The sequence below is a fragment of the Dasypus novemcinctus genome, chromosome 19 (genome assembly GCF_030445035.2).
Source record: "Dasypus novemcinctus isolate mDasNov1 chromosome 19, mDasNov1.1.hap2, whole genome shotgun sequence".
Taxonomy (NCBI): Eukaryota; Metazoa; Chordata; class Mammalia; order Cingulata; family Dasypodidae; genus Dasypus; species Dasypus novemcinctus.
In genome coordinates, this window is record NC_080691.1 from 78,390,291 (window position 1) to 78,403,130 (window position 12,840).

At 39.7% G+C, this 12,840-nt stretch overlaps 1 protein-coding gene across 1 annotated transcript in view; it reads right to left on the reverse strand.

Annotated features, from left to right (window-relative positions):
* Window positions 1-12,840, reverse strand: part of LOC101439607 (putative adhesion G protein-coupled receptor E4P) — an 80,702-nt gene that overhangs the window by 28,039 nt on the left and 39,823 nt on the right. The window contains exon 2 of the mRNA XM_071209688.1: window positions 2,511-2,685. Coding sequence (XP_071065789.1) covers window positions 2,511-2,685 — 175 coding nt within the window. The remainder of the gene's footprint in view (window positions 1-2,510; window positions 2,686-12,840) is intronic.

Here is a 12,840-nt window from a genome sequence, read left to right on the forward strand (position 1 = left end):
AATGAAAGAAAAAAGAAGGTTAGGATCTTTATCCATCTTCTCACCTCAGGCAGCACTTTCGAATCACTTGGGGAGCTATTAAAAATTACTGATGTCAAAAACCTATCATCAGTAATATTTAATGTCCCACATTATTCTAATGAGCTTCTAGGACCAAGAAACATTTCACTAGGTGGTGGAGAGAGATTCTTAAGATGATCCGATGATCCCTTACCACCCCTGTATTCTTGTCTTTGTGTAGTCTCCTGTTGAAGTGTAAGCTGATCCAACAAGTTGGTTCTAATCAATAGAACATAGCGAGAGTGGTGGGATGTAACATCTATGATTTCATTACATAAGATTGTAACTTCCCTCTGGCTAGTGAATATTTTATCTTGCTGGCTTTGATAAAGCGCACTGCCCTGTGGATAGGCTATCATGTAACAAGAAGACAAACGCACCTTCCAGCCATCAAAAAACCAGTCCCATCAATCAAATACCATAAGGGGTTAACAATACAAATATGGGAGTGTTCTCTAATGTACAATATTAACACATACTGTTAATAATAGGGAGTGTATGGAAAAAATATTCCATGTTTATGCTATGGACCCTAGATAGTGGTACTTATCTGATCATGTTCTTTCACAATCTATGAAAAATATTCCACAAAAATATAAGGTTTTGGTGGAGGGATGATGTCTAGGAGTTCTGCACATTACATATGATTGTTTCATAAGCTCACAAGATCTCTAATAAAAATGAAAAAAAAATAGTCCACAAGGAATTGAATCCATTCATCAATCACACGAACTTGGAAGCAGACTCTTCTCCAATCAACCTCAACCCTGGCCCCCATATTGATTGATTGCAACCTCATGCAAGACTGTGACATAAAGGACTCAACTAAGCCCAGATTCCTGACCCCTGGAAACTACAATAATAAATATGCTGGGTTTTTTATTTTCAGTTTTCATGTCATCTTTCATTTTTTAAAAAACGAAAAATTACTAAGTCATACTTTCAAAGTTTAAAAATCTGGCAAATAACATGAGATCTGAACTCCCTCTCGTTTAGAAACAGAATGGGCATCAACATTCCCAAATCTTCAAGAATGGGGAATGAACAACTGACTAAAGCAGACATTATTATTCTAGTATAGACATTATTATTATAGCAATGGAACAACTCTTATCATTGATATAAAGGTGGTGGCCACCAGAGATTCTGACAAATGGCAGAGGGAGAATAGGTGTGATATGGGGCCATTTTGAGGACATTGGAGTTGTCCTGAATGACATTGCAATGATGGGTAGAGGCGATTGTATGTTTTGTCACAACCTACAAAACTGTGCAGGACAGAGTGTAAACTATAATGTAAACTGTAATCCATGCTTGGTAGCAATGCTTCAATACGTGTTCATCAATTTTAACAAGTGTATCACACTAATGAGGGATGTTATTGATGTAGGAAAGTGTGGGAGAGGGAGGGAGTAGAGCAAATGAGAATTATATTTTTATGTAGCATTTATATAACTCAAGCTACTTTAACAATAAAAAGTTAATTAAAAAAACAAAAAACAAAGCTGGCAAATAAAACATTGAAACACATAGAAAAAAGGGCACAATAACTTTTTTTTTAATACTTTTTCACCACATTAGTTAGGTCTCTTAATTTTTGCTAGAGAAGTGTGTTGACAGAACAATCATACATAAAGGATTCTCATGTATACCAACCTATTACTAAAACCTTACATTCCTGTGGTACATTTGTTACAATTAGTTAAACCACGTTTTTATAACTTTCCAATTAACTTACTCCGTGGTTTAATTTAGGGTCCACTATTTGTATAGTGCATTCTTATGAATTTTTTAAAAATTTTATATCTGCATATTATTAAAAAGCAAAATGTTGTATTGTATATATGGTAATAAAATAAAAATGTGTGCTGCTTAAAGCCTCTAAATCTGTGATAATTTCTTATGCAGCAACAGCTAACTAATATACTAAGCTATTGTAGTTTTCTCTGTATATTCAAGTTATATGATCTTCATTTTACTAGTTTCTATTTCTTCAGTTTTTTTATAACAAGAAATAAAGTTTTTTATAATAAGAAATAAAGGAATCTCTTCACTCCATAATTAAAGCCACAATACCATTTGTATCTTCCGGCATTTTACTAACTAAGGAAATAAGACAACGCCAAGCCTTTGACTGTGGGTCCAAGTAGAAAAAAATCAAACGAATAAAATAATAAATAGTACCAAGTGCTCAAACTTGCTGTTTGTATACTTGTTGAGAGAAAAAATGTTGCTCAGAAATACTTGAAGGGTTTGGTTTTGGTTCTGCCTCCTTTTAAGAGGTCAGTTACTCCACTGGACTTCTCAGTCTCCTCCCTCTAGAACAGGTAATCACTCCTACCTCCCACATAATTAGGGGGATTTTGTGAGGGAGGGCTAAGCCAACTCACTAATACGGAAACTGGTGACACACAATGGGAGTTCTACTTACCAAATTTGTGATTTCTTACCCATAAATTTCCCGTTCAGTTTCTGTTTTACTTTCCCATCTCTGGATGCAGCTGCAAGGACAGCTTCCTCCACACTTTTCAGATAGAGGGTCACTAACTTAGCTTTTTCTTCTTGCTTTCCAGTGGTTACTTGGGAAGTGAGATTTGAGAGGGTGGGAAAGGAATCCCTAATTTCCTGTTAAAAACAGAATTTATTAGGTGAATAGGAGCCTTTCTCAAGGAAACCTGCTTGCCCTTTCTCAAAGGACTTATCTGGAATTGTTGACAAAATTATGTGAAAGCCTGTGTGAGCAGAGAGGATTCTATAATTTCCCCCAGGTACACAAAGGGACCTGCTATCATTCTAAATTGAGGGGCAGGCAAATTACAGCCCAGGCGCTCCATCCAACCAGCCTCTCTCTTTATATGACCCATGAGCTAAGAATCATTTTTACATTTTTAAATGTGGGAGAGTGAAGAACAAAGGAACAATGAAGAAGATTGAATGGTTCCCTTGATTTTTTCTTTAGGACAGCAGAGCCTCCTTTCCAAATACATTCCATTATATGAAACTAAGAGGAATTTTGTTTACGAACTGCATACCACAAGAACAAAAGTGTTCATTTTACTGTGATGACTTTAGAAAATAATGTTTTATATGAAAAATAAAACGAGGAGCCAGTGGGAGCATATGTAGATCAAGTGATTGAGTGCCTGCTTCCCTTGTATGAGGTCCTGGTTCAATCCCAGATACCTCCTGTAAAAAACAGAGGTTTGACGAGCTCAAAGCTTGACCTGGTCCTTCCCAAACGTGTTTAACTTGATGTCCAAGGAATTCTATGAAGGTGAGAGTCCCCTGAATGAAATTTAAAAACCCAAGGGGAGGCCATTCCTAAAATCTTTCACAGAACCCACATCCTAAGCATACTAGTCTAAACAGAGATTGTTCCTTAGTGTGTCTTTCAATAATTTTCAGTCCTAGAGCATTTACTGTTTTTGGTTTTAAGAATACATCTGCAAATTGAGTCAAAGGCAAAAAACAGCTTGGAAAAAACACAGACCTCCAAAGTCAGAGCAGTATTCCCCTTGCCACAACAGAGGGCAAGCCTTGAAAAGTTAGTGCAGATCTGTTTGATGTCCTGAAAGCCACTTCCCTTCAACTGAGAAACAAGAGGGAAAAGATTATTTGTTTTTCGTAGATATTTGCAGATAACATATAAGTACTTGAAAATCAGCAACTAAGACAGAGCTTTGCACTAAATATATGTATGACCTTGAGAAAGTTACTTAAAACTCTCCAGGCCTCAGTCTCTCCATTTAAAATCAAAGGGTTGTAACAGATGGTCTTTAATTTTTTTTTTCTGGTTATTTGATTTCTAATGATATTTGATTATAACAGGGATGGGAAATTATGACCCATAGGCCATATCTGACCCATACTTATAGGGTTATTTTAACAGCTTTATTGAGTTATAATTTACATACCATATAATTCACACACTAAAAACATACGATTCAATGCTTTTATTATATTCACAGAGCTGTGCAACCACCACCACAATCCATTTTAGAATATTTTATTATGTCAGAAAGAACCCCCCTGCACATCTTAGCTATCATCCTCTAATTGCCCCATCTTCTCCTCCAGCACTAGGCAACCACCAATCTACTTTCTGTCACTATGAATTTGCCTTTTTGGGACACTTCCTATTTTAATGGAGTTATTCAATATGTGGTCTTTGTGACTTCCTTCTTACATTTACCATAATGCTTTGAAGGTTCATCCCTATTGTAGCATGTATCAGTACTTCATTCCTTTTAATAACTGAATAATATTCTATTCTATGAAAATACCGCTATTTTAAGCCATTCATCATCTGATGGACAATCGGATTGTTTTTAGTTTTTGGCTACTGTAAATGCCATGAAATTCTCTGTGCAAGAGCTTTAAGGGACATGTTTTCATATATATATATTATATACATGAAAATTTTTATATATATGACATAATTTTCTGGGTTATATAGTATAAATTTGATATATATATGTACACACTTGGGTTATATAATAACTCTTGCTTAACTGTTCAGGAACAGTTAAACTTGTCCAAGGCAGTGGCAACTTTTTAGGTATCCATCAACAGTGCAAGAGGGTTCCAATATCTCCACATTCTTTATATATATATATATATATATATATATATAATGACTTTTTTGTCTTTATTTTTTTAATATTTCATTCAAAAAGTATGAGATCCCCATATACCCCCACCTCCCTCACACCGCTCCTCCTATAACAACAACCTCCTCCATCATCATGGGAATTCATTGCACTTGGTGAATACATCTCTGAGCACTGCTGCACCACATGGTCAATAGTCCACATTATAGTTTACACTCTCCCCCAGTCCACCAAGTGGTCCTGGCAAGACATACAATGTCCAGTAACTGACCCTGCAGTACCACCTAGGAAAACTCCAAATCCTGAAAATGCCCCCACATCACATCTCTTCTTCCCACTCCCTACCCTCAGCAGCTACCATAACCACTTTCTCCACATCAGTGCTACATTTTCTTTGATTACTAATCACAATAGTTCATGAATAGAATATCAGTAAATCCACTCTAATCCATACTCTATTCCTCCAACCTGTGGACCCTGGAATGGTTATGTCCACTCCACATCTATATCAAGAGGGGGCTTTGATTCCACATGGATGATGGATGCAATTCTCCTGCTTTCAGTTGTAGGCACTCTTGGCTCCCTGGTGTGGTGATTGACCTTCTTCACCTCCATGTTAGCTGAGCGGGGTAAGTCCAATAAACCAGAGCATAGGAGTTGCAAGTCTGTTGAGGCTCAAGACCTGGCTATTACATGGACAGTACACAGATCCAGGAACCCTGAGTATACACTAAACTCCAGCACCAACTACAGGACCAGTAAAAGTAGCAGGAGAGACTTGTGAACAAAGATCACATCTGAGTCCAACTCTTTCATGCTCAGGAACACAAACTCCAAAGTAGGGCCAACTGACACGGCACTGAAGTCCATCTGCCATGACCATAGAACATGTGGGTCTCTGTAGCCCTCAGAAGAACCAATACCTGGGGTTGTATCTATTTTATCTGTCTCTGGAACTCTGCTGAGGTGTGCATAAGGGCAACCCCTCTGATAACCTCCTGGCTCTTTTCTGGAGACTCATAGCCATATAAACTCATTTGTCCTTTCCATTCCCCCCTTTTATTCAAGGTCAAAAAGCGTTTTTAACTCCTGATATTACATGTAGGCTGAAATATTCTGCTGCTCTGAGTTGACCCTTTTATTCAAGGTCATTCTAGTTATATCATCAGCTGGTACTTGGTAGTAATCCCTCGGCACCAGGGAGGCTCATCCCCAGGAGTCATGTCCCATGCTAGGGGGAAGGCAATGCATTTACATGCTGAATTTGGCTTTGAGACTGGCCACATTTGAGCAACATGGAGGCTCTCAGTAGGTAACTCTTAGGCACCCTGCAGCTCTAGGCCGTGTTCTTATTTCAGGTGCACAGGCTCACAAACATAATCATTAGTATCAAGGGCTCATTTTTGGACCATCCTTCTTTTTTGGTCTTTGCCGTTGCATTTGGGGGATTTTTGCTGTTCCATTAGGGAATGTGATGGAGCTCCCCTGGCTAGGAATGCAGCACTCCCTCAGTTATCATTTTTAACTATAACCACTATGAAAATATCCAAATATTTTTATGTACCCTGGATATATGCCCTGGAGAACTCCCTGCCAACAATGTGTCCCCTATCAATAACATCTTACACAGATATTCCTTCCCTGCCATTGTTGAACCTCTTTCTGATCCAAAACTTCTTCAAAAATAAGCCTAATATATTGCCAGGTTCCATTAATAGTAAAATGGAATATAGAGATGAGTTTAAAGGTTAGATGAGATTAGAAAGGTTAAAATGGAATATAGAGATGAGATTAAAGGTTAGAATAGAATACATATTAATTTAGAAAAATTAAGGTAAAAAATAAATTGGGGTATCAAAAAATTAAAAAGTGAAAAAGTTTTGTTTTTGATGTTTTGCTTTCCATCACTGCAATAAGTGTTGCCCTGTATGCACATTGGCAAGGCAACTTCTTCCATCTTCTCCTCAATGTCTATATCCTTTCTTTTTCTTTTTTTTCCCTAATTATTAAATTTGTCTTCACAAAAGTTTTAGATCACAGTAACTCATATGTACATTATACAGTACTCCCACATATCCAACATTAAACACTTTGTCCCTTCACCAGCAATAATCTTTTTACATGTTCATGCTAAATTTACTGCACTGATGTACAGATATTGGGACAATAGCTTTCAAACAAGGTTACCCTTGGGTTTACATTGTGGTTTATATTTTAGACTACACAATTTTCTAAATTTTTAGTTATCTTACATTTTACATTATGATTTACATTTTAGCCTATATGCCCCTATACATTTTTGGTGTAATTTAATATGTCCTATATCCATCCATGCATAATCTTGTGGAACACTTCCATTGCCCCACAGTTACATTGATTCCATCTATTCCATACCTCTTTCCTCCTCCCCTCAGAGCTCACAGTGACAATCAATCTTCATTGCTTGAAGGGCCATGTTCAGAGATAACTTGCAACAATGTTGAGGGCTTGACATACTCAAACACCCTAATGCATTGGGAGCCACCATTTCTCTCGAGAGATACAATTCCCTCTATTTGAGAACATCAGTCCTCCCCAGGATGTGGGTATACCTCCATTCTCATTGTATGGGTCTCCATCCAAAGTCTCCACATTCTTACTAATATTTATTATAATCCATCATTTTTATTATGGCCATCCTAGTGGGTGTGAGGTGATATCTTTTTTATTTTGATTTGCATTTCCCTGACAACTACAAACTATTTTTGTAAATAAAATAACTTGGTGCACAACCACAGCATTTTGTTCAAATACTGTTTAAGGCTGCTGTGTTTTTATATTATTGTATTCATAAAAATAAATTTATGTGGTCCTTTACAGAAAAAGTCTCCCTAGTCTTGGATTATATGATTTTTTCCTCTCCTTATACTTAAGAAATATTTTAAGGGAGAGTGTCACTATAGCAACAAGGTGTTAAGCCAAATTCTACTACAATATGGTTATATAGGTTTTTTTGACAACTAAACCAATACATGCTCATCAGCCAACCCTATTTTAAGTGTTCGGGGGAATGTAAAATAATAATATAGGACATGGACTCTTTACTTTAGGATCTTGTGTTATGGGGATGAAGGGTAATCTTAACAGTCATAATTTAAATATTTATCCATTTCTAAGTAACTCCATTCCAGTCCTTGTGTGGTCCCAAATGTAGCCTGGCTAATGACCTTAAAACATCACCACGTATCGTGGTTCATAAGCATACAACTGAGTCAACTGCAAATGTTATCTAAAATCAAATTTAAAACCTGAAGGCATAGCATTCTAATTTAGTGGCAAGAGCAAAAATCAAAAAACTATTTTTACAATACTATAAATGACTTCAGAAATATCTAGCAATTCTTAAAGATGTGTCTTATGGAAATTCAGGCAAAAAATTTTTTTTGTGATTCAATTACCTATGATTCTATTTATCTATACATTTATATAAAACATTTATTGAGTTCCTATTTTGCATGACTCATAATCCAGCATACAGGGGAAGCAATAGTGAATAAAACAGACAAGGTACCTGCCCTTGGAAATATTACATTCTAGTGGGGGTATGCTAGATTGTATTTTTTTACCCACAATTCTTCCTTCACTCCCCATCTATGCTGTGGGCTCATTACAGGCAACAAGTACACACCTTTTCACCACTGATTTGAGTTTGCCATATGATTTGTGTCTAACAAAGGAACATGGGTGGACGGAAACACAGACCAGATCTGCACTGATGAGTTTCTGTCAGCTCTCCTGAAACTTCTGGCCCATTTTATGAGAAAGGTATTTGGTAGAAATGGCTCCTTCAGGCTATGGCCCACTTGGAGCAGACCTGAATTAAAATTACAGCTTGAAGCTTAGGCTACTCCAAATACTCACAGATGAGTCCAGTCAAAATGAACAGAATTAAAAAGAGACAAGTGTGGGACTTCTGGGAAAATGGGGTCAGAGTGACTAGCAATGCTCAATTTTCTCGTGAAAAAAAAATGGAGTAAGGGCAAAAAGTTGTCCAATGGACTGCTTTGGGGCTATGCAGACCAGCAGCATGACGTGAACCCCTCAGGGGGGGCAAGGGACAAGACCAAGAGATGAAGAAGCTGAAACGAAAACTATGAGATACTGATTCCCACATGACACCCATTCCACACCCTTAAGACAAACAGCCTGGATAGAACCTGTAGCTCACTGCAGCCAAATGAGAGGGGAAAAGAAGTCTTCCTTCCTTGAAAAAGAGATGGAGAACAGAAGGTGGAGAGTAGTTTCACTGCAATGAACTGGGCCAAGGGAGCTCATCTTGAATCTTGGCTCTGGCTGGACCAGAATCACATGCAAAAGAAGATTGAAAGAGTCACCTTGGGAGTGAATGTAGCTCAAGTGGCTGAGGACCTGCTTCCCAATTCCATGCACAAGGACTTAGGTTCAATCCCTAGTACCTCCTTTACAAAATGTTCCTTCTGAACAAAGTATCACTAATGAGAGCCATCTGCTAGCCCGCTGGCTAACTGCAAAGAGAAAAACTTTTTTTAGGCATCTTTTGTCTCAAACTCCTGAAGGTAGATCTGAGCCCCATTAGGGACCCCATGCAACAGATCCAGAAACCTGACTAGACATAGTATTTAAGACAACTACTCAATGATAATCACAAAAATTTCCTAAGTCAGTTTAAGGAAAAAGAAGAAACTGGGGGAACACAAAGAACAATTTGAAAGCCTGCAAAGAAAAGGAACAGAACTTATGGGAATGAAAGAAACAATGAATGATATTAAAAATATATTACAGGAGGCAGGGTAAGATGGCGTCTGAGTGAGGTCACCTTACGGTCTCTCCTGTGAAGGAGCTGCTGAGTGGGGTTGGAGTCTTGCCTGAGCAGGTTGTCTTGGGGTCTTGCAGGGTGGAGGGTGTGTGGACATCGATTTTGAGACAGAGTGTCGGAGGGGGTGCTTGATAAAGGTAGAATTGCAGCTTACAAGTACAGAGGTCGGAAGCTGTGGGCTGGCAGGACCCTTCCCCCTAGGGTTGGTGGCCGCAGTGTTTCTTGAGAGCTGTCAGTTGTGTGATGGAGTTCTGGGCCCCGTGGTCCCCGGATGCATGGTCCCTAGGTCCGTGTCCCCTGAGCCCCCATAGCCCGTGTTCCACGGACTTACGTGCCCTGGGTCTGCAGTGTCCCAGACTTCCCTTTCCCAAGTCCAGCACTCCCAGAGGTCCAGGATTGCCTTAGCCCTCCGGTTTTGGACTGACTCCATGGGTGGGAGGGATTCAGTAGAGGGTGCAGTAGGGGGACCTGGCTAGTGTGTGTTTGATTTTCAGGTGTTTCCCCCCCCCTTTTTTTTTTTTTTCTTTTTTTGTGCCTGGAGGAGCATACCGGCTGGCTTGGGGAGAGTCTGGGAAGAAAGTAGTGGTGAATGTGCTGAGAAAGCCTGATTCACCTAAATACTCTGGGATAGGAAACTTGGCCTGGGAGATGGTGGAGTCAGAAAATCTACTAGACTTCTCATAGCACACCTAAAGGAGAGGGACTGTAGGAAGTGCTTTCCAAGCCTCCCAGAGCATACTTGGGGTTCCTGGTGAGGTATGGGTGCTCTCTCTCTCTGGAATTCAAGAGTCATTGTTTTCTGTGTGGAGCTGATTCAGCAAGGACCCACTTGAATCTCCTACTGGACCTCTCAGACAACTTTCCTGCTATCTGGCAGAGAGGGAATTGAGGAAGGGAAAAAAGGGGGGACTTCAGATCCCTAAGCACTTTGTTTAACTAGGAATGGAATTCCTTGCTTGAAATCTTCCCTTGTATTTGGTTGGTTTTTCCTTGCTTTTCCTTCCTCTTTATCACCCTAAGTCCCTTTTTTCTTTCACTTTCTTTCTTTGTCTTTCCTTTTCTTTTTTTCTTTTTTTTCTTTTTCCTGCTTACTTCCCCACTCCCATTTGTCCCACTTGTGTGGGGTGTCATTGGTGGGCTGCACACGGTTGGGAGGGAGTTCTCCAGGGCATATATACAGGGTACATAGAAATGTTTGGATATTTTCATAGTGGTTTCAGTTGGAAATGACAGATGAGAGAGTGCTGAATTCCTGACCAGGGGAGCTCTATCACATTCCCCAAAGGAAAAATAACAATCCCCCAAGTGCAATGGCAAAGACCAATAAAGATGGATGGTCCAACAATGAGTCCTTGATACTGGTGGCTCTGATTATGAGCCTGTGTGCCTGAAATATGAACTAGGCTTTTAGTTGCGGGGTGCCTAAAAGTTACCTGCTGAGAACTACCATGTTGCTCAAATGTAGCCATTCTCTAAGCCAAACACAGCATACAGATGCATTGCCCTCCCCCCAGTGTGGGACATGACTTCTGGGGATGAGCCTCCCTGGCACTGAGGAATTACTGCCAAGCACCAGATAATGATGTAACTACAAAAGGACCATGAACAAAGATCAACTCAGGCTGGCGGAATATCTCAGCCTACATGTAATATCAAGTGTTAAAAACTGCCTGTTGACTGTGGATAAAAGGGGGAAGTAGAAAGGACAAGTGAGTTTATATAGCTAAGAGTCTCCAATAAAGAGCCAAGAGGTCATCAGGGGGTGATACTTATGCATGCCTCAGCAGGGTACCAGAGACAGCCAAGGTAGATGGAAACCCAGGTGCTGGTTCTCTTATAGGCTACAGTGACCCACAGGTACTATGGTCAAGGCAGATGGCTCTGGAGTTCAAGGCCATGTCAGTTGGCCTCACTTTGGAGTTTGTGTTCCTGAGTGTGATGAAGTAGGACTCAGATATAACCTTTCTACACATGCCTCTTCTGTCACTTTTACTGGACCTGTAATTTGTGTCTGGGTTAGTGTATACTCAGGAGACCTGAATCTGTGAACTGTCCATGTGTTGGCCAGGCTCTGGGCCTCAGCAAACTTGCTACCCTCTGGTTTATTGGACTTACCCTGGCCAGTGGACAGGGAGGTGAAGAGGGTCAACCACCACAACAGGCAGCCAAGAATGCCTACAGCTGCAAGCAGGAGAATTGCATCCATCATTCATGTGGAATCTAAATCCCCCCTTGATGTAGAGGGGGACTGCACATAGTAATCCCAGGTCGACAAGATGGAGGAATAGTGTATGGATTAGAGTGGATTTACTGGTGTTCTGCTGAGGAACTATTGTGATTAGTAAGGGAAGAAACTGTAGTAGTGATGTGGAGAGGGTAGCCACGGTGGCTGCTGATGGTCAGGAGAGGGAAGAGGAGATATGGTGTGGGGCATTTTCAGGATTTGAAGTTGTCCTAGGTGGTGCTGCATGGACAGATGCTGGACATTTTGTGTCCTGTCGTGGCCCTTGGGTGGACTGGGGGAGAGTGTGGACTACAATGTGGACCACTGTCCATGTGCTGCAGTGGTACACCAGAATGTATTTGCCCGGTGCAGCAGATGTGCCACAATGATGGAAGAGTTTGTTGATGTGGGAGGGGTGGCATGGGTGGGTGGGTGGTATATGGGGACCTCATATATTTTTAATGTAACATTTAAAATAAAATAAAGAAGAAAAAAATATATATTAGATACATCTATCAGTAGATTTGGAATACAGAGTTAATGAAATCAAGGATAGAACATCTGAAACTGAAAAGACTGGAGAACAGAAAGAGAAAAGAATGGAAAAAATGGAACAGGTTGTCATGGAATTTAATGACAATATGAAATCACAAAAATATGCAGTTTTTGGTGTCCCAGAATGAGAACAGAATGGAAAAGGGGCAGTAAGAATATTTGAGTAAATAATGATCAAAAACTTTCCAACCACTATGAAAGAAGTAAATATTGATATCCAAGGACAACACACACCAAACAGAATAATTCCAAATAGACCTCCTCTGAGACACCTAGTACTCAGAATGACAAATACTATAGAAAAAGAAAACATTCTGAAAGTAGCAATGGAAAAGCAGTGCATTAAATAGAAGGGAACCTCAATAAGACTAAGTGCTGATCTCTCATCAGAAACCATGGAGGTAAAAGAAAGTGGTATGAAATATTTAAGATACTGAAAGAGAAAAAATGCCAATGAAGAATTCTATTTCAAGAAAACTGTGTTTCAAAAATGAGGGAGAGTTTACATGGGAGGTCCACGGTTCAAACCCTGGGCCTCCTGGACCCGTATGGAGCTG